Here is a 27,697-nt window from a genome sequence, read left to right as displayed (position 1 = left end):
GTCAGTCCACTCCCTTTCTATGACTTTGATTCTATTATATTCACCGGTTTATTCTGTTCATCAGATTATTTATTCACTTGATTTTTAGATTCACTTGTTGATAGATATGTATTTGTTGTTCATAATTTGTATCTTTACCTTTTTCTTCTTCTTCCTCTTCTTAAAGGATACCTTTCAGCATTTCATATAATACTGGTTTGGTGGTGATGAACTCCTTTAGCTTTTCCTTATCTGTGAAGCTCTTTATCTGACCTTCAATTCTGAATGATAGCTTTGCTGGGTCAAGTAATCTAGGTTGTAGGTTCTTGCTATTCATCACTTTGAATATTTCTTGCCACTCCCTTCTGGCCTGCATAGTTTCTGTTGAGAAATCAGCTGGCAGTCGTATGGGTACTCCCTTGTAGGTAACTGACTGTCTTTCTCTTGCTGCTTTTAGGATACTCTCTTTGTCTTTTGCTCTTGGCATTTTAATTATGATGTGTCTTGGTGTGGTCCTCTTTGGATTCCTTTTGTTTGGGGTTCTCTGCGCTTCCTGGACTTGTAAGTCTATTTCTTTCACCAGGTAGGGGAAGTTTTCTGTCATTATTTCTTCAAATAGGTTTTCAATATCTTGCTCTCTCTCTTCTTCTGGCACCCCCATAATTCGGATGTTGGTACACTTGAAGTTGTTCCAGAGGCTCCTTACACTATCTTCATATTTTTGGATTCTTTTTTCTTTTTGTTTTTCCGGTTGGGTGATTTTTGCTTCTTCGTATTTCAAATCTTTGACTTGATTTTTGTGATCCTCTAGTCTGCTGTTGGAACTCTGCATAATATCCTTTATTTCAGACAGTGCATGCTTAATTTCTAGTTGGTCCTTTTTCATAACCTCAAGGGTCTCACTAAATTTATCGGCAGTCTCACTGGATTTCTTGAGGGTCTCACTAAATTTATCGGTGGTTTCTAGAAAATTCTTGAAAAACCTTAAAAGTGTGGTTTTGAACTCTATATCCAGTAGTTTGCTTTCCTCCATTTCTGTCATTTGTGACCTGTTTCTTTGTCTCCGCATTTTTTATGCTTCCCTGTGTTGATAGAGTGGCTTTCTGTGTTAGGTGTCCTATAAGGCCCGGTGGATCAGCCTCCCCAATTACCTGAGGTGGACACTCTTGGTGCACCCCTTTGTGGGCTTTGTGCACAGTCTGGTTGTAGTTAAGCTTTGATTGTTGTAGGTATCACTGGGAGGAATTGACCTCCAAAATCAGTACTTTGTTTTGAAATATTTAATATTTGGCAATTTAAGTAAAAGCATTAGAATTTCATTTCAAAATGGTTATATAGTTTATAGTTATAAAAATCAGTTTTTAGAGATCTAAGGAATTTGGGGTTCTCATTTTACAGGTGAGAAAACTAAGTCCCAGAGAGATTAAGAAACTTGCTTAAGGTCGAGCTGCCAAAGATTAGCGGCAGAGTTCTTTTTGCTTTTCCCTTCACCCACAGCCAGGTGTTACTGTGGAATATTGTTTTTCCCCATAAAACAGCTACACCACTATATATCCCCACAAATAATGTGTTGTCACACCTCCATCAAGAAATAGGGTCTATGGTCTCTCCCATTAAACTTGGGCAGAATTATCTAATTGCTTCAACCAATGAAATGAGAAACTGATACTGAGCGATCTCTAAGACTAAGTGTGAACAAGGCCTCTCTCTCTCTCTCTCTCTCTCTCTCTCTCTCTCTCTCTCTCAGCACTTGCCTGAGGAAGCCCCAGCTATGCCCCCAACTGACAGTCAACATCAACTTCCAAACACTGAATGAAGTCTTCAGATGGCTGTGGTATCCAGCTTTTAAACCTTGCACCTAAGGCCCGAAATCCTGGAGCAGAGATAAGCCATCCACAGGTTGCAACTATCTAAATTCCTGACCTACAAAAACTATGAAATATATAACTGAGACAGATGCTTTCAGAATACCATTAACTGCCTTATAAATAAATAAGCTATTTAATAAATATTTGTATAATAAAACAAACATTGCCAAATCCCCTTATCTCCCCCCAGCCCAAAAAAAAAATAGAATGTTGACTTAGCTTACCATTCAGGGGGCACCATGCTTCCATCCACATCCCAGAATGTATTTTTGCCATTCATTTCAGTAGTATATATAACCCACCGGTGACGGCCTGAGTGAAAAGAGCAACATTTAGAAAAATGTGAAAAAGTAAAGATAACTTTAAAAGAAAACACAAAAAACCATAATTGCAAAATATCAAAGAAGACAACCTTTTAGTTAAGACTTTTATGTGCTCTTACATAAGAGAAATAGCACCCAGGGTGTAATGGTGAAGGCAAGCTCCAGGAAGTGTATGGCAACCTTCTATCAACAGCCTGGCAGCTGCCAAAGCAAAATCCCTGCACAGGGACTAAGACCTCCTCTGTGGGCGGGGCTCAGGCCTTTCCCACAGGGGAGAACCCTTGCTTCCACCCATGCCAAGAAAGCAATGGAGAGGGTAGGGGAATGTGTTCCCAGCCAGCCAGGGTATTCAGGAGAGAAAGTGCTCCTCCTGCAAATGGGGCAGGAGAAATGTGCTCACAGCAATCATACTTGGCTTATATGTTTCCATATAAATATTTTTAAATGACTACCAGAGATCCTTTCAGACATTGAATACACATAATAAGCAAACTATGTAAATGATGGTTAAATAAGTAGGACAGTTCATGTCATCAAAATAATACGGCTACAGCCTTGTTTAACACATTTCTATGGAGTAGTTGGAGGCCTAGCCACAATTTACAAGACTATTTCTTTATTTTTTATTATTATTATTTTTAGAGAGAGTGGAAGGGAGGGAGAGACAGAGAAACATCAATGTGTGAGAGACACGTTGATTGGTTGCCTCCCACACATGCCCCGAGGGGGTCTGGGGATCAAGCCTGTAACTGAGATACATACCCTTGACCGAAATCAAACCTGGAGCCCTTTAGTCCATGGGCCGATGCTCTATCCACTGAGCCAAACTGGCTAGGGGTACAAGACTATTTATTTTGGGTCCTTAAGATGGGCAAAGACCTGGATTCCAATCAAGATTCTGTCACTTATCTGTGAATATTAGGTACATTTTATGAGACTCAGTCAGTTTCTTTGTCTATAAAAGTAAATGTTTATACCTCATTTGAAGGTTGCTGTGAAAATTAAATATCACACATATACATCTACTTTAACATCAGACATGTAAGTGCAAAATAAGTATCAATTCCTTCTACCCCTTCCTCACTGCCCCAACCCACAGGGAATACTGAATTCAACTCTATAATAGATTTTAAACCAGTAAGCACAAGGTAATCTGCATTTACTTTATAGAGTTTATTTTATAATCAACAAATATAAAGTAATGCAATTTAAACATGACCATATCTATTTAAAGAAATACAGATTTAGCCCTAACCGGTTTGGCTCAGTGGATAGAGCGTAGGCCTGCGGATTCAAGGGTCCCAGGTTCGATTCCGGTCAAGGACATGTACGTTGGTTGCAGGCACATACCCAGTAGGGAGTGTGCAGGAGGCAGCTGATTGATGTTTCTCTCTCATCGATGTTTCTAACTCTCTATCCCTCTCCCTTCCTCTCTGTAAAAAAATCAATAAAATATATTTTTCAAAAAATAATAAAGAAATACAGATTTCAACCAGGATTTGCTTCTTCTATTAGAGAGATCAATCTTGACAATAAATAACTAAAAGTAAGCTGTAATCCAATAAGGCAGGGGAACGTGAAGGAGAAAACCTTGGGGAAGGTGTATACAGTTAGGCCATGATGCTAGAGCTGGGCCTTAACAATCTTGAGATAAATATATTAAAATTTAAAATGTATATACTCAGACTCAGCAATTCCATGTACAGAAATTTATTCTTAGAATATTAAAAGTAGGTACTAGCAAGTTCACTGAAGCATTGTTTCTAGCAAAAAAAAAAAAAAAAAAAAAAGTTGAAGGCACCCTAAATGTCTATTGATAGTAAAGTGTGTTTGGCTTCAGTGTATAGAGCGTTGGCCTGTGGACTCAAGGGTCCCGGGTTTGATTCTGGTCAGGGGCACATGCCTGGTTTGCGAGCTCGGTCCCCAATGGGGGGGCGTGCAGGAGGCAGCTGATTGGTGATTCTCTCTCATCACTGATGTTTCTATCTCTCTTTCCCTCTCCCTTCCTCTCTGAAATCAGTAATATATATATATATATATATATATATATATATATATATATATATATATATATATAAATTTTAAAAAAATAGTAGTGTTTGAAAAAATAATGGTTCTTCTATACAATGAAATATTGTGTTGCTATTAAAAAGAATGCTGTGAAAAATTTTTTAAATAAAAATACACAAATATCCAAACAAAAAAGAATGCTGTAGATACATCCAACTAACTAATATGGGAAAATTGCCCAAGGTTTTTATGAAAAAAAAAAAAAGAGTGTATGTAGGTTTATACATTCATTAAAGAAGCTACTTGTACATTATGGGAAACAGAGTCAAATCAAAATTTAAGCTCACTCCCGTTACTCATACCGATACTGCACTCACCAAAAAACTGCTTGTTGTCTTCATAGTACTTGTTTCCATATTTGTCTTCACCCACTAATGTACCAACCCTCACATCATTTGCCCTGTGAATACCCAAAAGAAAAGAGATAGTTTAGAAAGATTCTTTGTTCAAAACACAAACATAAGTAGAGAATACCGACTTTAAGAAACAAAGGCTGCTGCATCAATAAGAAAAAAGAGGAGCCCTAACCAGTTTGGCTCAGTGGCTAGAGCGTCGGCCTGCGGACTAAAAGGTCCCAGGTTTGATTCCGGTCAAGGGCATGTACCTTGGTTGCAGACACATCCCCAGTAGGTGGTGTGTAGGAGGCAACTGATCGATGTTTCTCTCACTGATGTTTCTAACTCTCTATCCCTCTCCCTTCCTTTCTGTAAAAAATCAATAAAATATATATATATTTTTTTTAAAGAAAAAAGAGGAGATGCTTGGGGAGGGACACTAGTGTAGACTTCCAGCCTTCATCTCGAGGCTCACCCCGCCCACTGCTGCACACTCGCCTCCAGGTGCAGCTCTAGAACACACGCTCCTGTTGTCCCCAGTGCCACCTGAAGAGCACAAGACGGGATAAACTAGCCCAGACGATATACTTAAACTGCACTAAATATAAAGATGCAAATTACAAAACTCCTTTTATCTCCTATCAGAGGCACTGGAGTTAGTAAAAACCTTCAGGAAATCAGGAAGCCAAAGTCTATCATCTTAAAATGATATGAATGTCCGAGCTGTCATTCGACTCGGGGTCTCCAACCGGCTTCCACGGACGATGCTGCTAGTCGGATTCAGCGAATGTCAGGACTAGCAGAGACCTTTACGATCACCTTGTGCAACGCCTTACCGCACAGAGGAGGAAACTGAAGGCCAATAAAGGGTTAAAAAGACCGTTCCCAAGGTCACACCGTGCGTGGTTAGCAACGCTCATTACGCTCCAGGAAGCAGGGCAGGGGGCAGCCGAGATGCCCTCGCCTCCACGTCCCAGCCGTGTCTGGAGCTGGCTGTGGTCCTGTCTCTGGGAGACCCCGGGAAGAGACTATGGCCCGGGGGTGAAAGGCAGAGATTGGGCCGGCTGTCCTTGACCAGAGCTGCGGTTTCTCCAAGGTGACCCAAGCCCGCGCCCCTTTCCAAAAGCCCAGCCAGCTCAAGTCCAGCCCAGAGGCCGGGCGCATGGCTCCGCCGCCTACCTGAAGAGCATTCGCAGCCAGCCTCGGAGGCCATTGTGGCCGCTGACTTGCTGCAGTCCTCGCCTCAGGACCTGCAGGAACTCCATCTTGCCCCGCAGGCCTGGCCTTCCGGGTGCGCTGCTTAAAATGCGGCCGGGGGAAGCGAACGCTCACTTGCAGGGAGCCTACCACACAAGGTTCCCACCGTTCTGCGCATGCGCGCAGAGCCGGCGCTTGCTTGCGCGACCGCTTTCCCATTTCCGAAGAAAGTGCGGTTAGGTTTCCTTGGGAAGCAAAGGCACAATAACCTTTCACCAATGCATATAAGTTGCATTTAGAAGGCGGGATATGTGGTGGAAAACACCTAGACTAGGCTTCCCCAGGTGGAAGTTCCTCTTTTGGGGACCCCATCTCAAATGATTGATTCAGACTTCTTCAAAATCCTTCCTAGGGCCAAAATTCTTTAGAAACAAGATGCCATTAAGGAATTCAATATCGAGCTCATAATGATATTGAGTACACATACTAGCGTTGTGTAGGAATAGCGAGGAGGAATCGAAACGTATATGATTAAGTATCTGCTCTCAAGGATTTGGTGATTTAGTTTCAAGGTTAAAATTCAAGTATTTAAATTTATTACAAAAATAATTTGTGCATTATATATAGTTTACTTTAAAATAAACACATATAAACTAATGCAATTTAAACATGACCACATCTATTTAAAGAAATACAGATTTCAATCAGGATTGCTGCTTCTATTAGAGAGATCAATCTTGAGAATAAGTAACAAAAAGTAAGCTATAATCCAATGAGGCAGGGGAATGCAAAGGCAGATGGAGGAAACCTTGGGTAGGTTTTCATAGAATTAGGCATGGCCCTAGAGCTGGGCCTTAACAATCTCGCATTAAAAATGTAAATGTGTGTACAATACGTATGTACAATTTATATTTTTTATATATGTACATAATTTTTTGATAGTTCAATTGATGTTTCTTTCATTTCAGATTTAACCCATTGGAATTAATATTCAAAGTGTGCATACATTTTTTTTTAGATACCCTATATATGTACTGTCATACAGGAACGGAGCAACACAGTCGCAAATGAAGCCCCTAAACCCGTTCCCCCTCACCCAGAACTGCCTGGAGTGAGGCGGAGCTCAGAGTCTGATCAGGAGGCCTCCTGGATCCTCAGAGGCAGTGCCCTTAGCTTCCTTGCTTGAGGATGTGTAAACCTGCTCCAGCAGTGGCACAAGCCCTGGTCCCTGGGTGTCCTGCTGTCCAGAGAAATCTTCAGCTTGTCCAGGTAGGAGTCCTGGGACCTCACCAGGTCAGGGGCACTCTGGTAGAACTCCACTACCAGCAGCATCTCATGAAGGATGTCATTAGTCAGGAAGCTGTCCTGGACATAGGCTATCTCCACCTCTGTGGGGATGCTGTAAGTCACTGGACCTTTGCCAGCAGGGACACCAGCCGGTTACTACCAGCCGGTTACTACCAGCCACTCCAAGCCTCCCAACCCATAATGCTCCATCCCACACATCAGGCCCTGCTGTGCATATTTAAAATTTTAAATAATGCAGGCTATTAAATAAACACTATTCCTAATTTTCCAGTGGCTATTTCATTTTAAACAATATGCTTTTAAAAAAATCTATATATTCCTTGACCCATCAATTTGGAACATTTTCTCTTGATTCTCAACTATTTGAGATGAGAAATTTAGCACCTCACTTTCTTCACCTATTTTCATCCTTTGCTCTTCAGACTCTAGGTCAACATTATCATTACTTTCAAAAGATTAAGGTTTATAAGATTTACACTTGAATTGTAACTGCAAGTTTCCATTGCTGTGAGTTTAAAAACTGAAGCACAGTATTTCATGAAAGGATCAAGTAATATAACTAGATCCAGGAAAAGTATTTAATTTTATACTATTAAATCTTCAACCCCAAAGGAAAAACTTGCAAATATCAGGGTCAAATTTTCTTAGACTCTATTAATTAGTCAAAATTCAAAATCACATTTGAATTTGTTTTATGTTGAACTATGATTTTCATGCACTTTTGGTTTTCCTATTTTTTAAAAGTATCCATTTGAAATATTTCTATGTAAGAACTCTTAAAAACAGAATCATATTGTCATTATCTCACATTAAAAAGTCAGTAATTCCTTAATATTAAATACTCAGAGGGTTCAAATTTCCCCAACTGTCTCAATACCTTTAGTTTTTCCAACCATATGTTGTAACTGGTTGATCTTTATTTCTTTTATTCTATAGGTTTCTCCCATTTTCCACCCCCTGCTTCTTTTTTTGTCCTTCCAATATATTTGATGAAGACACTGGCAGTTTCTCCCGTAGAATTTCCCTTAGTCTGGATTTTGTTGATTGCGCCTCTCATTAATATTCTTCTATCCCCTGTATTTCCTGTATATTAGTAATTAATCTAGGTGCTTGACCAGATTGGTGGAGTGTTAAGTATATTTTATGTGATGATATCCTTCCATCAGGACACACACATGGTGTCCGCTTGCTTCACTTTTCATTTTAGCAGCCACTGATGAGCACTGCCTAGGCAATAATTTCCTAATATCCCTAAAGTTCTTTTTTCCTTTTCTTTACTTGAAATTTTAAATTGAGATAGTTATAGAGTCACATGCAGTATAGGGTAATACAGAGAGATCCTATCCTGTTTATACTTCTGTTTCTCTTAATGGTATAACATTTTGCAAACTATACCATCACAACCAGGATACTGACATTAATGCAATCCACTGAGCTTTACCTCTACTCATTTGTGTGTGTGTGCGTATTTAGTTCTAGTTTTATCACCTGCAAGTTCTTGTATGGCACCACAGTCAAGATAGTGAACAGTTCTATCACAAGATATCTATTGCCTTATTACATACTTCTCTCCCCTCTAAAACCCCCTCTTCCTTAAACTCTTACTATTAAAATATAAGACCTCCTGATTTGACTCCCTAATGTTATTTTCTTATTTTCTATTTCTTTATCTTTTCTTATGCTTTCTGGGTGAGTTCAACTTCATCTTCCAACGAATTGCTTTGGCTATAATTTTTAATTTCCAGGGACTGTTCCTTGCACCAATTTTCCCTTTTTAAAGCATCCTGTTCTCATTTAATGGATATAACATCTAGCTTTTCAAAATATCAATGAGGGTATTTTTCTGATCCCTCCATTATATCCCCCCCGCTCTATGTGTGATTCTTAGGTATTACAGATTTTCCCTAAATCTGGGGATCCTGGCTCCACACTCCTATTTAATAGGCACTAAAGAGTTCAATGAAAACACCATGTATACACACACACGACTTGAAAGCGGGTTTCATGGAAGTGATAATGTGATAATCAGGCATGTTATCTAGACACAAGCAAAAGTGAGTGTCTGGAGATCATTTCTCTGGAGGTAGTTTTTCTGAAAACAGCATTCTGGAAACACAATTAGAGAGCCCACATTGAGAATGCAGATTTTAACTTAATCCATATTTTCTTGTTTTAGTCCTCACTTGAGGCATTTTTTTTCCCATTGATATTTTTAGAGAGTGAAAGGGAGGGGGGACTGAAAAACATGGATTGGTTGCCTCCCACATGTGCTCTGAGGGGGGTGGGGAGACAGGGATTGGAGCCTGCAACTGAGGTACAAGGTATGTGCTCTTATTGGAATCAAACCCATGATCCCTCAGTCCACTGGCCAATGTTCTAACCACTGAGCAACTGGCTAGGGCTTAATCCATATTTTCAACCCTATATCTAATCCAAGCCTTCTATTATGCCTGGCATCCTATAAGTCCTATGATCTTCCAGTTAGTTTTTAAATAGCATTAACCTTTGACTTGCTGCTCGAAAAGGGAGGTGGGGGCAGTCCGGCTTGCATGGCTTAGGAGTTGAGCATCAACCTATGAACCAGGAGGTCACGGTTCATTCCCAGTCAGGGCACATGCCCAGGTTACGGGCTCAATCCCGTGTTGGGCATGCAGGAGGCAGCTGATCAATGATTCTCTCTTATCATTTGATGTCTCTCTCTCTCTCTCTCTCTCTATATATATATATATAAAACACACACACACACTGAGTGGCCAGAAATTATGACCATCCCATCAGTACTTCGTTGGGCCACCTTTTGCCTTCAATACTGCGGCGATTCTTCTTGGCATCGATTCCACAAGATGTTGAAAGGTGATGCAAGGAATCTGACACCATGCCTGATGAATAGCACTGTCCAGTTCTGTGAGATTTGATGGTTGTGGAACCAGCTGCTTGATGGCTCTTTTAACTTCGTCCCACAAATGCTCAATTAGATTGAGATCTGGTGATTGTGGGGGCCACCTAAGCAAGGTAAAGTCTCCCTCATGTTCTTGAAATCACTCCTGCACAATACGAGCACCATGGCATGGCGCATTGTCTTGTTGGAAGAAGCTATCTCCACTGGGATATGCCATCAACATGACAGGATGAACTTGATTAGCAACGATACTTAGGTATGTTGTGCTATTCAGACATTGCTTCACATGAATTAAAGGGCCCAAATCATGCCAGGAAAACATGCCCCAAACCATAACACTGCCCCCACCAGCTTGAAGGGTTGTACTCATGCATGTGGGGTGCATGCTTTCATGCTGTTTCTGCCAAATTCTCACTCTGCCATCTGCATGATGCAACTGGAAATGTGATTCATCGGACCACATGACTTTTTTCCAATGCTCGACTGTCCAATCCTTGTGTTCCTGTGCAAATTGGAGATGATGATTTATCTTGGTAACTGCAGACAGCAAAGGTGTTTGAACAGGCCTTCGGCTTCCATATCCCATATGATGCAGTGTATGGCTAATATGCCTACAAACGTCAGGTGGTCATAATAATCTGGCCATTGAGTGTATATGTATGTATTTATTATTTTAAATAAATATATTTTAAAAAGGGGGGTGGAACGAAAGTGACTGCCTGACTTAAGTATAAACAAAGACAGTTCAATGATTCTGTATACAGACTTGCAATCAATTCTTTCTTATTTATGTCCCAAGCACCATCTCTGCACCTGGATCTTCCAGATAATGAGCATCTTTTCTGGATACTGCAAGGTGTACAGGCGTCTTTCTCACTGTATTGCCTATTGCCTTTTGCAGGCACTCAGATTAGAGTGTCCTTGATTCTGGCTTTCTCTACCTGGATTTTGTTTTCTAAAAACTTATTGAACTCTCTTATCCTTTGATTTCTTCTCTTTTGTTTTGTCATTATGTAGTTATACTTTACCGCTTTACTGTCATTTTACTGAGATTTCAGGAGAGCATGAAAATAAATTAATAGTCAATCTAATATTTAGCTAGAAGTCTTCAAATTGAATTATAATCCTAAAATAATAGATATGGAAATGTTTTCCCTTCCTGGAAGTACTTCAATAAATCTTACTAGAAATTTCTTAATAATGTGGCAAACAAACCAAAGGGTAACTACTCAACAAATAGAACTCTGAAATCAAATATACTGTCAGGAAACAAATTTATAATGCAGGTCACATTTTAATAAAGATCTAAAAACACTTCCAAATATAACTACAAATTTAATCATGAAAAACACCTGCAGTAAACATGTGTGTTAATTGACCATTATTACATTATTTCTAAATCCTTGGCTTACTTCTTTGGATTATAAAGGTATAAACCTACTAATTTTCCCATTTGTGTATTTTTATAGTAAATGCAGTTTTCTCCAGCTAATGTTATAAATAAACCTAATGACAAAAAAAAAATCATGTTTTAAGTAGGGAAAAATTTCCCTTAGTAAGTTGGTAAAGACTGTACAGTGATACTTTTAAACTTTTGATTTACTATAAAGTAGTAATTAGTAAAATCCACAGCCTCCCCAAATTCAGCTTCTCTTCTATTACAAAAGTCTTTGTAAAAGAAGTATTCTGAGTACAATGAAATCTCCATTTTGTTTTTTATAACAAAGCAACAAATAGACATACTAAAACAAATCATCATGAAATCAGAGCAAATAAATATTTAATAGCATTAGGTTTGCTATGGAAAACATTACTCTGGAAGACATCCAAGGAATTTAAAATGCTTTTGTTGTAGCAATAACAAGGCTTTAGGTTGATGCTCATACTGAAATAGCCCTCCCCTCTTTATAGTGAAAAATCAGTGCATATTCCTTTATCAGCGGTTCTCAACCTGTGGGTCGTGACCCCTTTGGCGGTCGAATGACCCTTTCACAGGGGTTGTCTAAGACCATCCTGCATATCAGGTATTTACATTACGATTCATAACAGTAGCAACATTACAGTTATGAAGTAGCAACGAAAATAATTTTATGGTTGGGTCACAACATGAGGAACTGTATTTAAAGGGCCAGAAGGTTGAGAACCACTGCTTTATATACTAAAAAATTTTAATTTTTAAAAACTATTAACTGCCTTAAAATAATTGTTTCACTCACCTTGAAAACACAGATTGGTTATGATAAATCCATTATTTAACAAACTATTTCTAATGACCTAAAAGAAATTGGCTAATACCCATGAAAGGGTCAGGAAACTATATAATGCGGATCAGGAAAGAGGGAGAGGACAGATGTTTTCTGTGCAATGGAAACGCAACACTTGTAAGATCTCTTCTGCAATACTGAAACATTTTGGGCTCAACCAGTTTCTACTACTTTTAAAACACTGTAGTAAACTGAAAATATTAAAACATGAACCTTATCTTATTCTCAAAAAAATTTTCTGTATACATAAATAAAAAGTGCTTGTAACTAATAATATACACCACTAAAAAAGTCAAGTCTTAAGATCATGAATATCCTGTCTCATTGCCAGCAATGAGTGGTCTATGCTATGGGTGCCACAACATTTACAGAAGACAAAAAAATATATCTTCAATTATGATTTCCTCTGGTTCTAATGTTATCATTACACCATTGACCATAATCTTATGACAAAGTAATTAAAAGATTATAGAAGCGTAAAATACAAGGATATCCTCAGAGATTTCTGACAATTATGTATCTGTACTAGCTCATAATGAAGTTAAACATGAATAGAACACAATTCTGAAAAAAAAACAAAGAACTAGTTTATTTGTTTCACCAAATAAGATATAAGAGATCTTAGTTTAGATAGTTAAAAGGTGACAGCTTTAGGTATCATCTTAACCAAGAAAAAATTCATAGTATTTCTTATTCACTTAAATAAGACAGGAAAGGAAACTCTAATTCCTGCTACCTGCCCAGTCACTTTGAAAATTCTTCTTAAGAAAGTAAAAATAAAAATATCTTGGTTTTTGGTTATTCTTTAAAGTCAAAATTTCCAGGTGCCCTGGAAAACCATGAGTTCAATTTGGTGTCTTGTGTTCTGAGAAAGAACAATTTTACACTGAGTGCTCAGCTTTCATATGCTGTGACCAATTATTTGTGAGTTATAATCTGCAGGTTCCATTTTTAAAATATGTGGGATAACACTGTCAATTCGTACATTGCCAATGAGACCTTTGAAAAACAATTCTTCAGTGATGGTAGCATTCATCAACCTCAAAGCTGGCAATCTGAGTAGTAGTCTGGACAACCTAAAAACAAAAAAGAAAGGGGAGGGGGACAAGATTATAAATCAAAGAGAGAGTAAGTAGAAAAATATGAGTAATTTCTGCATGTATATTATTTGTGGCCTAATTGAATAAAAGATCTAATTTTCAAAAGTTGAAATAAAAACCTTAGAATTCAAGCTTTAGAGTGTATGACAACTGGATATAAGTGCAGTCTGACAGACTTCAGAGTCAAGCCTTGCTCTTAACTGCTATGCCATTAAACCCCGGTTCAAGCTATACGTTTAAAAATGGTATAGGAGCTTATTTTAGGTTGTAAGAACAGCAATATTTTGTGTTATCAGGGCATACAGACTCAATTATAATAGTTTTCTTGATTTTGCTTTAAGAAATACTACTGGGAATGGTAAAACAGGCAATGGTTGTTATTACTGGGAAAAGCACAAGACAATGGAATCAAGATCACTGGACTCACATTTTGATTCAGTTGCCCTCCTAGCTATGTGCTCCCTGCCTCTCTTCCGTTTTTTTGTGAAAATTAAAATGATATCTGCCAGTTTCTGTATAGTGAGGTTCTTAAATTTTGGCAGGATATCTTGTGTGAAAGAAAGTACATTATACATTGAAAACTGCTATCGAAAGATAATTTGTTATTTTTAAGTAACTAGAAATGTAAGAAATTCAAAAATAATTCCAAAGATCAGTGAAAGCACCTGGAATCTAATGAAACAAAAGTCAGCCAACAACGGTACATCTAAAGAAGAAAAAATGTAAATACTGTACTTACTTTATAATGAGGCATAAAACAACTTTAGAAACATTTTTAAAAATCTGAAAAATTATCATGACAAACCAACAACAAAAGAACCACCTTTCCAAAAAGCTTGTGGTAATGTTTATCCTGCCTCTAGTCCAGTGGTCGGCAAACTCAATAGTCAACAGAGCCAAATATCAACAGTACAACGATTGAAATTTCTTTTGAGAGCCAAATTTTTTAAACTTAAACTATATAGGTAGGTACATTGTTAATAACTTAATTAGGGTACTCCTAAGGCTTAGGAAGAGCCACACTCAAGGGGCCAAAGAGTCGCATGTGGCTCTCGAGCCGCAGTTTGCCGACCACGACTCTAGTCTAAGGCCTTGCACTCCAATGCTTGAGACCAAATGAAACCAGCAGCCCCAGAATTAAGTGACCTTCATATAGCCATGTATCCTATTTCTCAAATTACTCAGTTCCTTTTGTTCCCACCAGCTGAGTTGCATCCACAGAACTGGTAGAAAGCAGGATAAGAGAACTGGTTAACTAAGTCTCATTTTCACGATGGAACTGGCTTATACATTTATTATTTAATACGTATAAAACATTGTTATATGTGAAATGTTCTTTTACTAGCTTGAAGTATATTAAATAAATAATAACGTTAGTAAAACATTTTTATAGCCCTTGCTATGAAACAGGCACTGTTCTAAGCTCTTTACATTATTAACTGATTTAAGCGTTACACTAATTGTAAAATGTGGATACTATTATTATCTCCATTTTACAGGTGAAGAAACTGAAACAGAGAAGTTAAAAACTACTTGCCCAATGTCATACAGCTAATAAGGTAAGATCAGAGGTCAAACCTAGGTACTCTGGCTTCGATGGCATTGTGTTTACTCTACAATACAGTCCTTCAAAAATTTAATTGATCTTATAAAATATTTTTTAAAAATGTCTACGTTAGAAATATCATAAGCCAAATCTCAAAGTTATTTATTTAAAACAAAGAGTTTGGGCACTACTGCCAGACTACCTGGATCCAGTCAGGCTCTGCCAATTATTGTGATCTTGAGCAAGTTACTTAACCTCTGTGTGCTAAAGTCATCTCTATATAAATGCAAGAAATGGATGAAATATTACATGCAATAATGCATACTGCTTTTCATAGCATTAACTATTTCAAAGTTTAACTAGAACATTTTATTTACTCTTGAAATATAAAATAATGAAATAATAGATTCACAAAAAAGTTAAAAATTAATATAGTTAAATAGCATTTAACTTCTAGATACCTGTAGGTGTCATCTGGATATGTTCTGGTTATATAATCTTGAAATTCCACATAAGCCTTTTCCTGAAATTTCTCAATCTGTTCCATGTTTTCTAGGCCTGGATGGTCTGCAACATGAAAGAATATATTGTTATCCTGCTTCTGAATGTTCATTTAGTAAGACATCTAGAGTAGAGGTGGAAGGGAATGAGAAGAACAGTTCAGTCAAAAATGAAACCTCTTCATATGTGTGGCTCTTTCCATAAATATTACTAAGTACCAGGCACTGTACTTTAAAGCCTGTAAAACTATTTTATCTCATACACAAATTCTAATATCTAATAAAAAATGAGACCAATGGGGTTCTACTAAAATAGATATTATTTTCGTTTATCCCAAAAGTGGAGAAGGAATTTTGCTCACTGGTTTTAGCTTTTATTTTTTTCACATCCAAATAAGTGTCCAGCATTCATAAAACTCACCAATTTAAAGTGTATAATTCAATTATTTTAGATTATTCACAGAACTGTGCAACCATCACCATAATATAATTTTAGAACATTTATGTCACTCCAAAAGAATGCTGTACCATTCAGTCACTCCCTATTCTTCCCTCTCCTTAGTCCTTGGTAATTACTAATACTAACCTACTTTATGTCTGTAAAATTTGCCTATTCTAGACATCCCATTTAAATAGGATTATGTAATATGTGGTCTTTTGTGACTGGCTTCTTTCCCTTAGCATACTGTTTTCAAGGTTCATCCATGTGTAAGAACTTAATTTTATAGCTGACTGATATTCCATTGTATGCATATATTACATTTGGTTTATTTATTCATTTGTTGATGAACACTTGTTTCCACTTTAACTGCATCATTTTATATTCCCACCAGCAGGGTATGAGGGATTCAATTTCACCACAAGCTCAAACATTGTATTTTAGATAAGATGTCACTATTTGTGTACCTGGACTGAAGAGCACTATTGCTTTCAGGTAGGCATATTCATAGCCATCAACACAGAGTTTAACCATGCTGTTGCAAAACTCCTGGAGTTTGAAGATGTGCTCCATCAATAATTTTCTTCTTTCTGTTGACATTTTATCTTTAATTAAAAACAAACAAAAGCTTCTAATTTTCTGCTAAAATGTATGACTATTTTTATCCAACATATTTCCTTTCCATTAATTTCCAGTGTTAAATATAACCAATCTGTAAATGTTTCAAATTCAATCTCTCTACAAGTACAGATGAAACTAATTAATGATCTTTGGACACGCTTCATTCAAGAAAAAAAAAAAACAAGCTGTTAGTATAAAAAACCCTAAACATAATGTTTCTCCTTTCAAGACACACCTTTGAAAAAATAAGCTGTAAAGACAATCATCTGAAAAACTGGCAAAAGAAATTCAAAATATTCAAATTTGGTAACAGGATTTTATTTAAGCTTATATTGATTTTTAAAAGCAAAATCATCTAGATTTTTAAAAGTTAACGACACTGCCCAGCTGGTGTGGCCCAGTGTTTGAGCGTTGACCTATGAACCAGGAATGGTTGGATCCCAGTGAGGGCACCTGCCCGCACCTGCCTACGTTGTGGGCTCAATCCCCAGTAGGGGGCATGCAGGAGGTGGCAGATCAAAGATTCTCTCTCCCTCTCCCTCTCCCTTCCACTCTGAAATTAATAAAAATAATAATAATAAATAAAAAAGTTAACAACACTACTAAAATAAAAATATTTAGCAAAAAAAACCATTGTCAAAACCAAAGGAGACTAAGTAAAATTTACTGTGGAGGGATATGTTTAAAACACATCTGATTACTCAATTACAGCTTTAGTGAGAGTAGGCTATATAATGCATTACAAACTTATGAGAAAACAATCAAGATCAGGAGTCCACAAATAACATGGGGATGCAGTGCTGCTTTCTGGAGCTACTGCTGATGAAATTTTAAGGAGGACACATATAATTTAAAAATCATATAAAACAGTAAGAAATGGAATATGGTAAAGAAATAAAACATAATTCCCAATTTATATATTCCTAAACGCAAGTGACAGCTTCTATTTGAAGAGGGGGCACATTTTTGGTCAGTCACATGTCATTCTGAAGTAAAATATTTATAAATCAGTGACTGCCTGACTCCTTAAATTAGTGGTTCTCAATCTGTGGGTCGAAACCCCTTTGGGGGTCAAACGACCCTTTCACAGGGGTCGCCTAAGACCATCGGAAAACACATATATAATTACATATTGTTTTTGTGATTAATCACTATGCTTTAATTATGTTCAATATGTAACAATGAAAATACATCCTGCATATCAGATATTTACATTACGATTCATAACAGTAGCAAAATTACAGTTATGAAGTAGCAATGAAAATAATTTTATGGTTGGGGGTCACCACAACATGAGGAACTGTATTAAAGGGTCACGGCATTAGGAAGGTTGAGAACCACTGCCTTAAATGAATGAGAGTTGTCATTATCTTGGCATCAAGAAAAGGAAAAAAGAGAGGAAGGATTGTTTTGTGACTCTTCAGTACTTTTTAAATAAGAGAATATACCCTGGTGAATTGAGACCAAAAAAGATCTTGGAATTCAAAGAGTTACAATTAAGAAAGGTAACTTAAAAATTGGTTGGAAGAATACATTTTAAAGTATTTACTCAACTTTATATAAGCTAACCCTGGATTCCTTGGTACCTATACCAAAGTACAAAAATTCACAAGGCCTGGTCAGAAATAGCCAACCAGACTTAAATATACTTGTTTCAATTTTGTTGTGCTTTAAAACATTTTAAAATTCAAAAATTTTTTTTAAGTGTTCAGGGCATGAACCAGACCAAACGCCAAGCTAGGATAAACAAGGAGTTACTCGGTCCCTGGCTGACATGAAACAAGCATCACCAAATCTGGTGCAATTCTATCCAAGTCAGGGACATACAAATTTAAATATTCAAAAATATTTTTTTGGTGGTCAATGAAATGAAATTATCAAAATGTAAAAATTATCTAAAGTAAAAAGAATGTTGTCATCTAAATCATCTAAAACATTATCATCAGATATGTAACTTTAATAGTAAAACACTTTATAAAACTGACATCCTCTCTTATATCCTGGGAAAAGGAAATAAAGTGCTTTTTACCTTGTTGAAGGCTACTGTGAAGGCAATTGACAAATGTTGCTAATATAGTTGCCACATTCATTACTTGCCAGCACTGGGCAAGACCAAGAGTAAAAAGTTCATTCCAATAAGCTTTCACCAATGATATGCTGTTTTCCTGCCTATTAAAAACACACACACAAATCAGATATTATTAAAATAATTTTATAAACTTTACAATTGACTCATATATTTTATAGTAAAATACTAGTGAAGTACAATTTACTCTAGAAAGACGAACTAGATCAATTCTGTGTTCTGTATACCTGACAGCACTTGATGAGAAAGGCTTAGAACTTTAATTAGCTAGCTCATTAATCAGTCAGCCAGTTTATAAGAACAGTTTCAAACTGCAGAAGTTGGGGCTTTAATACCACATTTCATGGAAACAGATAGCATAAAGATTGTTTTTAAAAATATTAAAATTAAAAGCATGCATTTAAAAAACTTTTCTCAAGTTTTATTTTGTCTTTAATGCAGGTAAATACTCTCTTTTTAAAAAAAACGGGCAATTAAAATTATTTAATGGTAGGTAACAACCAATTTCCTAGGAGAAATGGTTTCTTCTTTAAGTATGTTTCAGATGAGATATTATCTCTATAAATGAGACACCAAGGATTTTACTAGGGGTAAGAAGGATAAGAAAGATCAAAAGTTTTTTCCTGAATTTCTAAATAAGAAATCTCAGCATGAGAGAATAGAAAAAGTAGTAATAGGAGTCAAGAGACCAGGGTTTTAAAACCTAGATCATCAACTTATTATCCATTTGAAATCAGGCAAATAAGCTCCCAAGTCTCAGGCTGTTTAGCTATATAAAATGCAGAGACTCTATAACCTATATCTAGTTATTATGAGGCACAAATGTAAGAATTATGTGAACAGGCCATGACATAAAGTACAAAAAGTCAGGCACTGTAGGAAGCATTGGAAAAACAGCAACAAACAACATGGATTAGGTCTGCCTTCATGAAGCAGAAGGGCAACATAATAAATACGCCATTTTAAATATTTTATATAAATATATACACATATACATATGATTATATATACATTAAGTTAGTTTTAGGCAATAAAAATTCTACATTACTATAAAGTATGATGCTGCATTAGAAAATGGGGATGGGAGGGCCATGTTCAGGTAAGGTAGCTGGGGAAGGCCTTACTAAGGGCCTGACATTTGAGTAGAGAAAAACAGAAAAGAACTTAAAAAAAACACACACAAATTCTAGGGGAAAAGTAATCTAAGAAGAACAAGGGCCAAACTTGTTGAGGTGAGAACCAGGATGTAGTAGGTACTCAAAAACTGTTGAGTGGATTAATAAATGCTATCCTCGCTTAGTTTTTTAAATTTCTAAACATTTTATTTCAAACTATGGTCTTTTTATGAGTCAGCAGTTATATTAACTTTTTCCTTTAAATTTATTGGGGTGACATTGGTTAATAAAATTATATGTTTCAAGTGTACAATTCTATAATACATCTGTTTATTGCACTGTGCGATCACCACCCAAAGTCAAGTCTCCTTTTGTCACTCTATTTGACCCCCTTTACCCTTTACTACCTCTCCACTCTCCTTCCCCTACGGTAACTACCATACTGTTGTCTGTGTCTAAGTTTCAGTTTTATATCCCACATGAGTGAAATCATATGGTTCTTGAGTTTTTCTGTCTGACTTATTTTGCTTAGCATGATATGTTCAAGATCCATCCATGTTGCAAATGGCAGTATTTCATTTTTTCTTATGGCTGAGTAGTATTCCATTGTATATATGTACATCTTCTTTATCCAGTCATCTATTGAAGGATACTTTGGTTGTTTCCATGTCTTGGCTATGGTTAATAATGCTTCAGATGTTTTAATTCATGGATCTCTCAGACGAGCTTGTGTGATGAGCTGGGAATCCTTTGTTGAATCATAGCTATGCAACTTGTAACTTCAAGGGAAGAGAACAGGGGAACCTCCCATGCCTCAATTCCTCTGATGTAACTCCTCCTCCCCTCTTAAATATCCTTTCACTGGCTAAATCCTTTCTATCCCTTAATCTATAACTCAGAGCTCACTTTAAAAAAAAAAAATTCTCTTACCACATTCCTCTCCCAAGATAGTTCATCATTCCTCCTTCAGTGTCACATATTCATTTATATTTTATACTTATTTCATGGTATTCTAATTTATTGGTTTTGGAGTCTGTCTCCTATACTAGATTAAAACCTTACTGAAGGCTTATTCATGTCTGTATCTCTGTCAACAGCACAGTAGATGGCATATAGAAGAAATTCAGCAAATGATTTCTGATTTCAGGGGATATAGAACAGGGAGAAGTTAGAATTTAGAAAAAACAGAGTTAGAAAAGCTATGGGCATGGACTCTTTTCCTATCAAATAATCTTTAAACCCAAACCTATATACTAAAATCATTTGTCAAGTTAAAACACATAGACTTCTTTATGACATTACATTTTATTTAAGAATTGAATATACTCAAACAAAAGCTTATATTGCCAACTTCAGAGTTATAGAAAGTAATTTTTCTCACTGGAAATTTTTCAGCTGAAATTTTTACTCCAGGCTGATCACTCTTTTCCATTCAGTACCTGAGAAGCATTACTTGCCATAAAAAATTGGCCATTTAAAATTTATTTAAAAGTAAAATTTAAATGAAAAGAAAATCAATAGTTTTAATCGCCATATGAAAATGAAAAATTTTAATCTCAAACAAACTAAAAGATAATAAGATACTATTTTTCATTTATCAGAAAAGATGGATAAAATCCAGAATTAATGAGGATGTGAGAAAATAAGCATTCATTCTTGTACATTGCTGATGTGAGTGTAAACTGTCTCAAATCATTTTGGAGGACAATTTGGTAGCACCTAGCAAAAATGGAAAGGTATACCTCTTAGACTCAGCAGTTCCACTTATAATAATGTACTTTATAGAAATACTAACACAAGTACTCAGTCGGCATCCATCTTTTTAATTCAAACTAAAAGTTATTTAGTGATAATAAAGAGAACTTACATAGCAGCTACACTAATAGTAGGTAAGTCTAATTGTAAAGAATCAGTTAGATTGGCTGTTACACTGAACCAGATTTTTAATACAGATCACAGGGAAATGTGGATGCCACTATAAAATTATACTGTTATAATCAGAAACCTCAGGTTTTATTTTTGCTTTCTTCAACATTTGGACTATTTCCATAGGATAATCACACTTAATTTAACAGAAGTACTTAAGATCGGTATGTTACAAATAACTCAAGGAGTTCAAATCACTACCCCCAAAATCCTTCCTGTTGTTGTTTTACTATAATAATTGATATCCAATTATAAAAAACAGCATCAGATTACTTTTCAAGGTACAAGTATGCCAATTACAAGCTTAGAGAACTACAGTAAATGCTTTAAAAGAAACTGCTAATGTATAAATGTAGAATATATTTTAATTTTTCTTAAAAAACAGACGAGAAATTCTTAAAGTTAAATGTTGTTTTGAGAGAAAGAGCTAACAATCATTTTAAAGGTTAATCATTCTAAATCAGGCTCTTAGTCTATTGTAATTATATTATTTAAATACATTACTTAATACATGATATTAACGCATGGTATAGCCAACGTTGATTAATAAACCAAATTACAGTGGGGTTCTACATATGCCTCTTCAAGTAATAATTCAGATATGTTTCTTAGTTATATTCTAAATATTCCCTAAGGATAAAGGATGGGCATGGACTCTTCAGTTATTATTCTTATTTGGCAAATGGAAAAACAGATTTACAGAATATGAAAGTGAAAAGTTTACAAAATCGTATTGGTGAGTAGGGTCCTGTAACTAGAATAATACTTTTCTAACTATGGTATTAACATATTCCATGGTCTCTTTGTTTCTTCATACCAGCTACTTTAAAGCAATCTAAATAAATCTGGCAAACTTTAGGCAAAGCTTGGGTTTCTTACAGTAAACCATTTCCTTTAACATCTGATTACTTCAGAACAGACTACAGATGTGCTATTCAATAGAAAGAACAAAATTCTAAATTATCATAGTGGTACTATGGGGTTTACATTTTCTTTCTTTTTTTCCCCTTAATCACACATAATTATTTCTGTTTTTAAACATATTCACTGCTTACAAGTTTCAGCTCCTTATTAAAATGTTTGAGATGAACACTAGTCGTGTAAGGAAAACAACAACCCTGGGATAACCCTATAGGCTCCCTACCTTTAAGTCATTCAGAGACAGGCTATTACGAATGCTGGCCATGATTTATCAGTTCCACCGCATATATCCCCTTCAAATTAACTTAGTCAATTCATGAAATATGGATACTCTTCCACATAAATATAATACAAAAAATACTAGTTGCCATGATTTGTGACATCAATGACAAAACTTAAAGTTATGTGGTACCATTTTTTTTTCCTTTAATGCAGATCCTCCCAAAATAAAAGTTCTTGTTTAATGTACATTTGTGCTACAAAACCTCATTTACATTTAAGATTTTAAAACACTTACCCCAAAGCCTGGAAGGAAGGAATAGAAAGTGCCCAGTGCATCGATAAGAACAGCAGTCTGGAGGCAGACTCCCCGATATAGTGCACATTCAGGTACTCAGGCATAGGAGAAGGCATGGTGAGCTAGTGTGAACAGGGATTGAGATAAATTATCTTATGACCAACAGTCCTAAAGTGTAATTTCTTTGAAAAAGTTAAATGCAAACCATAACTTATTACACATGAGTCTAATAGATTGACCAAAAGGTAAACCTTGAGATAATCTAAGACACTGGACTTTACAGCTAAAAATAGGATTTAGAATAAATGAGTAGATCATAGTTTCTAACAAAGCAATATTCAGACAAGCAGAATCCTACTTAATAAATATCCAACTATGATATTATCTGGTTGTATTTTTATAAAATATACTTTTATTAAATTCAATGAGGAAAGAAGAGGGAGAGAAAGAAATATCAATGATGAGAGAGAATAATTGATTGGCCGCCTCCCATACATTCCCTTCTGGGGATGGAGGCCATAACTCTAGCATGTGCCCTGATTGGGAATTGAACTGTGACCTTCTGGTTCATAGGTTGATGTTCAACCACTGAGCCACGCCAGCTAGGCTCTCTGGTTGTTTTTAAAAGTTACTTTTTGTCTTTGTCTAACAATTTCTTCCCTTTCTTTTTTTTTTTTTTTTTAATATATTTTATTGATTTTTTACAGAGAGGAAGGGAGAGAGATAGAGTTAGAAACATCGATGAGAGAGAAACATCGACCAGCTGCCTCCTGCACATCTCCTCCTGGGGATGTGCCCGCAACCAAGGTACATGCCCTTGACCGGAATCGAACCTGGGACCTTTCAGTCCGCAGGCCGACGCTCTATCCACTGAGCCAAACCCGTTTCGGCCTTCCCTTTCTTTATTAAACAATAGTATACAACAAATTCACTTTAATGAGCAATCCTGTATATGTTAAATGTTCCTTTCATTTAGGCTATGGAGTTAAATTCAAATGCTTATAGGCTCAGGAGAGTATTGATTGAAGCAGGCCATCTGCGAAGTGCATATTCCCAGAGAAAGGGCACAGCTGTGACCTGAGTTCAACACATTAAAAACATATGGGAAAAACAGATGCCTGCTATCAATTCTTCAAAGAGGAGGTTCTTTGTAAAAATAAAATCCCCATTTAATCAACAGGTAAAACCAAGTATGTCTGTGGCCATAATTTTCACAGGCTTCCAGTTTGTACTGCTGACCTTAGTTATTTTAATATGTTTTTCACTGATTTTTATTTTATTTTTTGAAAGAGAGAGGAAGAAGGATAGAGATAGAAACATTGATGAGACAGAAACATCGACTGGCTGCCTCCTGTATGCCCCCTACTGGGGATCAAGCCCATAATCCAGGCGTGTGCCCTGACCAGGAATCGAACAAGTGACCTCTTGGATCAGGAGTTGATGCTTAACCACTGAGCACACTGGCCGGGCCTTAGGTAATTATTTTAAATGTGTGACCACTGCCTGGCCAGTGTGGCTCAGTGGTTGAGTGCCAACCTATGAACCAGGAGGTTGATGAATCCAAATTTCCTTCACTGAAGAAAAGAATAATCTATAGAGTACCTTCTAGGCATTAAATTAGTAAGATAAACTGAGATGTAATGGCACAAAAAAAACATCTCATAGATACCTAGAGAAAAAACTGCAAAACAATGTGGATGATCCAACTTACACATATAAATAAAGGAGAGAAGGAAATACACCACACAGTTAATAGCAGTAGCTAACCCTGGGGTGGGATAAGCTCGATGTGCCCATATATATTTTTCTGGGGAATGGATATATAGCTTTCCACAAATTCTCAAAGGTGTCTATGATGCCAAGAAGATCAAAGGATTTGTTGTTGTTAATCACCTGAGGATATTTTCCCATTGATTTTTAGAGAGAATGGCATGGCTCAGTGGTTAAGTGTTGACCTATGAACCAGGAGGTCATGGTTCCATTCCTGGTCAGGGCACATGCCCAGGTTGCAGGCTTGATCCCCAGTGGGGGGCGTGCAGGAGGCAGCCAATCAATGATTCTCCCTCATCATTGATGTTTCTATCTCTTCCTCTCTGAAATCAATAAAAATATGTTAAAAAAATAAGAGAGTGGAAGGGAGGCAGAGAGACAGAGAGAGAGAAACATTGACGTGAGAGAGACACATCAATTGCTTGCCTCCCACAAGCACCCTGACCAGGGCCGGGATGGAGCCTGCAACCAAGTTACCAGCCCTTGACCGGAATCAAACCCAGGAACCTTCAGTCCACAGGCCGATGCTCTAACCACTGAGCAAAACAAACTAGGGCTGAGGTGATTTAGAGCAGTGGTTCTCAACCTTCCTTATGTTGCGACTCTTTAATACAGTTCCTCATGTTGTGGTGACTCCCAATTTCATTGTTTCAAATTGAACATAATTAAAGCATAGTGATTAATCAAAAAACAATATGTAATTATATATGTGTTTTCCGATGGTCTTAGGTGACCCCTGTGAAAGGGTCGTTCTACCCCCAAAGGGGTCGCAACCCACAGGTTGAGAACTGCTAATTTAGAGTGTTGAGACATGACTAAACTAGGATACCTACTTTACAAGTTATTGTCTACATAATTACCTTTCTAGCAGTTTCTGTATGTAATTTTCATAATGGGTTAAATAATATAGCTTTAAAATAATCATTTGACTTGAGTTAGAAGATCTGGATTCTATTCCCAACTTGTCATTAATTAACTGTGTGGCCCTGGATCACATATTAATTCATCAACCATTTATTGAGAGTTCATTGTGAGCCACCTAGCTAAGTGCTGTATGTATACTGTAGTCTCAATAGAGAAATAAAATGGGAAATGAATGAACTGTAGAAAAGGCTAAAAAAAGAGAATGACATGTCTGAGAAATAATGGGCAATGGGAAGCTATTGAAGGTTTTTATGTAGCAGAGTAACATAACTGGATTGACTTTTAATAATTATTATTTTGTTATCAGTGCTCAAGATGGAGAAGAGAGACTGTAAGCAAAGATATTACTATAACACTTAAAGAAAATTTAAAAGGCCTGAAATATGGCATTGAAAATGAAGAGAAAGGGAGAAATTCTAATAGACTGGTTAGGATTATGTCAGGGAATGAGGCTAGGAAAATGACAACAACTCCCAAACAGCAAATGTGGTGACTAGGATTGTGATTCTAATATTTGGATAATAAATTTTAGAGAACAGTTTGGGAAATCACCTACCTCTATCTCAAACACTTATTTCCAAATGGGAATAGTATCCACCTTGATTATTTGTATAAGCAAATTGAAATAATCAAGTGAGACAAAGCATATGAAATCACACCAAAAACTCTGAAGTTTAACAGAAATGTTAAATATTGCTGCTGTCATATATTCTTCAGAATAAAAATTTAAGAAGCATTATTAGACTACTTCTCCTTACTGTCTGGATTGCTTTGAACAAGACACTAAAAACCTCCAAATCTCTTTTTTCATTCAGAAAATGCCAATAAAAATATGAACCTTCTCAACAGACTGTAGTGAGGCTTAAATCAAAGAATGCATGTGCAAGCATGCTGAAAACTACACTCACTGTATGTAAAAATGCAAGAAAGGGACAAAATGCTATTAGTAGCTCAGCAATCAAGAGAAAATTCATTTTTTGATTACAGATGGCATGTCTTGAAACTCATGCCTATAAAACATCAAGGAAAGAACTAACCCTGAAGGTACTAGGTTGGGAAGTCACTGAAAAGTGAGACTCTGATTTCATAGAGTCTGTAAATAAGATTCAAGGAAAGAAGGAGCTGTCTTTCTTCAGGAGAATAAGAAACTTTACAGTGCTCATTATGAGGATATCCAGAGTATAGTAGGATAAAGATGAAATGGAAAAAAGAAAAAGTTCTATTTGTCTAATTCATTTGTCCAAAACAAATATTTGAAAGAAAAAGAAAACTCTGAGGACCAATATCAACAAAAATGGTGAACTACTTCTACTTTCGATAGAAGCATTCTTGAGTACCTTTTCCTTGCAATGGGTCCTCTTCCTACTTCTTTTACCCTTCCTTCCCATTTAAATCCAAAGGGGGAAATAAAACTAATAAATATCTTTTACTTAGAATAAGAAAGAGCAATGGGAAAAATCAGTTTTGCTTTGCTCTACCCCTGTCCATAGCTCCTACCATATTTTTAAGGATGACACTGATTATTCCCATTGCCTCCTCTTATAGCCTTCCTAAAAAGTGTTCTTGTACAATGCAAATAAAACTTTTCTAATTTTTTTCATGTTATCTTTGTAAAATTTTACATAAAGATTGGTTTCACTGATGTTTTACTGACTATCAAATTAGAGCAATTATTATTTAAGTCACTGTGTTTTCTCTGTGGCTATTTCTACCAAGTAGTTAAAATTTGCATAAACAAACTTTATTATATACAATTTTGGCCAGTATTAGATTTATTTTGTGCTCATTATTTCTACCAGTGATGTGTGTATGTATGCTGTAGTCTCAATAGATATAGTTATCTACTTGATAACTATATGTTTTCATAAGAAACCCATGCAAATGTGTTTTCTATAGTAAAGTTATGAGCAATTACACTCAGGTATTCCAGAACTACTATGTATTGTTAAATGTCCTACATACTTCCAAACACTGCATATAATTTGCTAA

General features: G+C 36.3%; 2 protein-coding genes and 1 pseudogene across 12 annotated transcripts in view; all 3 read right to left on the bottom strand.

Annotated features, from left to right (window-relative positions):
- NDUFA12 (NADH:ubiquinone oxidoreductase subunit A12) overlaps positions 1-5,884 on the bottom strand; it is an 11,298-nt gene extending 5,414 nt beyond the window's left edge. Inside the window, exons 1-3 of the mRNA XM_006084131.3 lie at positions 5,755-5,884; positions 4,558-4,640; positions 2,072-2,159 (exon numbers count right to left, since the gene is read on the bottom strand). Of these exons, the coding sequence (XP_006084193.1) occupies positions 2,072-2,159; positions 4,558-4,640; positions 5,755-5,840 (257 nt within the window). The 5' untranslated portion in view covers positions 5,841-5,884. The remainder of the gene's footprint in view (positions 1-2,071; positions 2,160-4,557; positions 4,641-5,754) is intronic.
- The window catches only part of NR2C1 (nuclear receptor subfamily 2 group C member 1), a 57,373-nt gene that overhangs the window by 5,245 nt on the left and 24,431 nt on the right, over positions 1-27,697 (bottom strand). For 6 of the 11 annotated variants that reach the window (XM_023749951.1, XM_014451736.2, XM_023749957.1 and 3 more), the window contains 5 exons: positions 23,015-23,136; positions 18,479-18,618; positions 16,296-16,433; positions 15,351-15,456; positions 12,806-13,319 (listed from right to left, as the gene is read on the bottom strand). In XM_023749951.1, coding sequence (XP_023605719.1) covers positions 13,145-13,319; positions 15,351-15,456; positions 16,296-16,433; positions 18,479-18,618; positions 23,015-23,136 — 681 coding nt within the window. In that variant the 3' untranslated portion in view covers positions 12,806-13,144. Of the gene's footprint in view, positions 1-2,071; positions 2,160-4,557; positions 4,641-5,911; positions 6,018-12,805; positions 13,320-15,350; positions 15,515-16,295; positions 16,434-18,478; positions 18,619-23,014; positions 23,137-27,697 lie in introns of those variants that run through there. The other 5 variants (XM_023749953.1, XM_023749954.1, XM_023749952.1 and 2 more) reach the window with 5 other exon arrangements.
- On the bottom strand, positions 18,150-18,273 carry LOC111824992 (annotated as a pseudogene).

Source organism: Myotis lucifugus, unplaced genomic scaffold (assembly GCF_000147115.1).
Source record: "Myotis lucifugus unplaced genomic scaffold, Myoluc2.0 scaffold_10, whole genome shotgun sequence".
NCBI lineage: Eukaryota > Metazoa > Chordata > Mammalia > Chiroptera > Vespertilionidae > Myotis > Myotis lucifugus.
The sequence above is the reverse complement of the archived record's forward strand: the minus strand, read 5'-3'. Positions and strand labels throughout refer to the sequence as shown.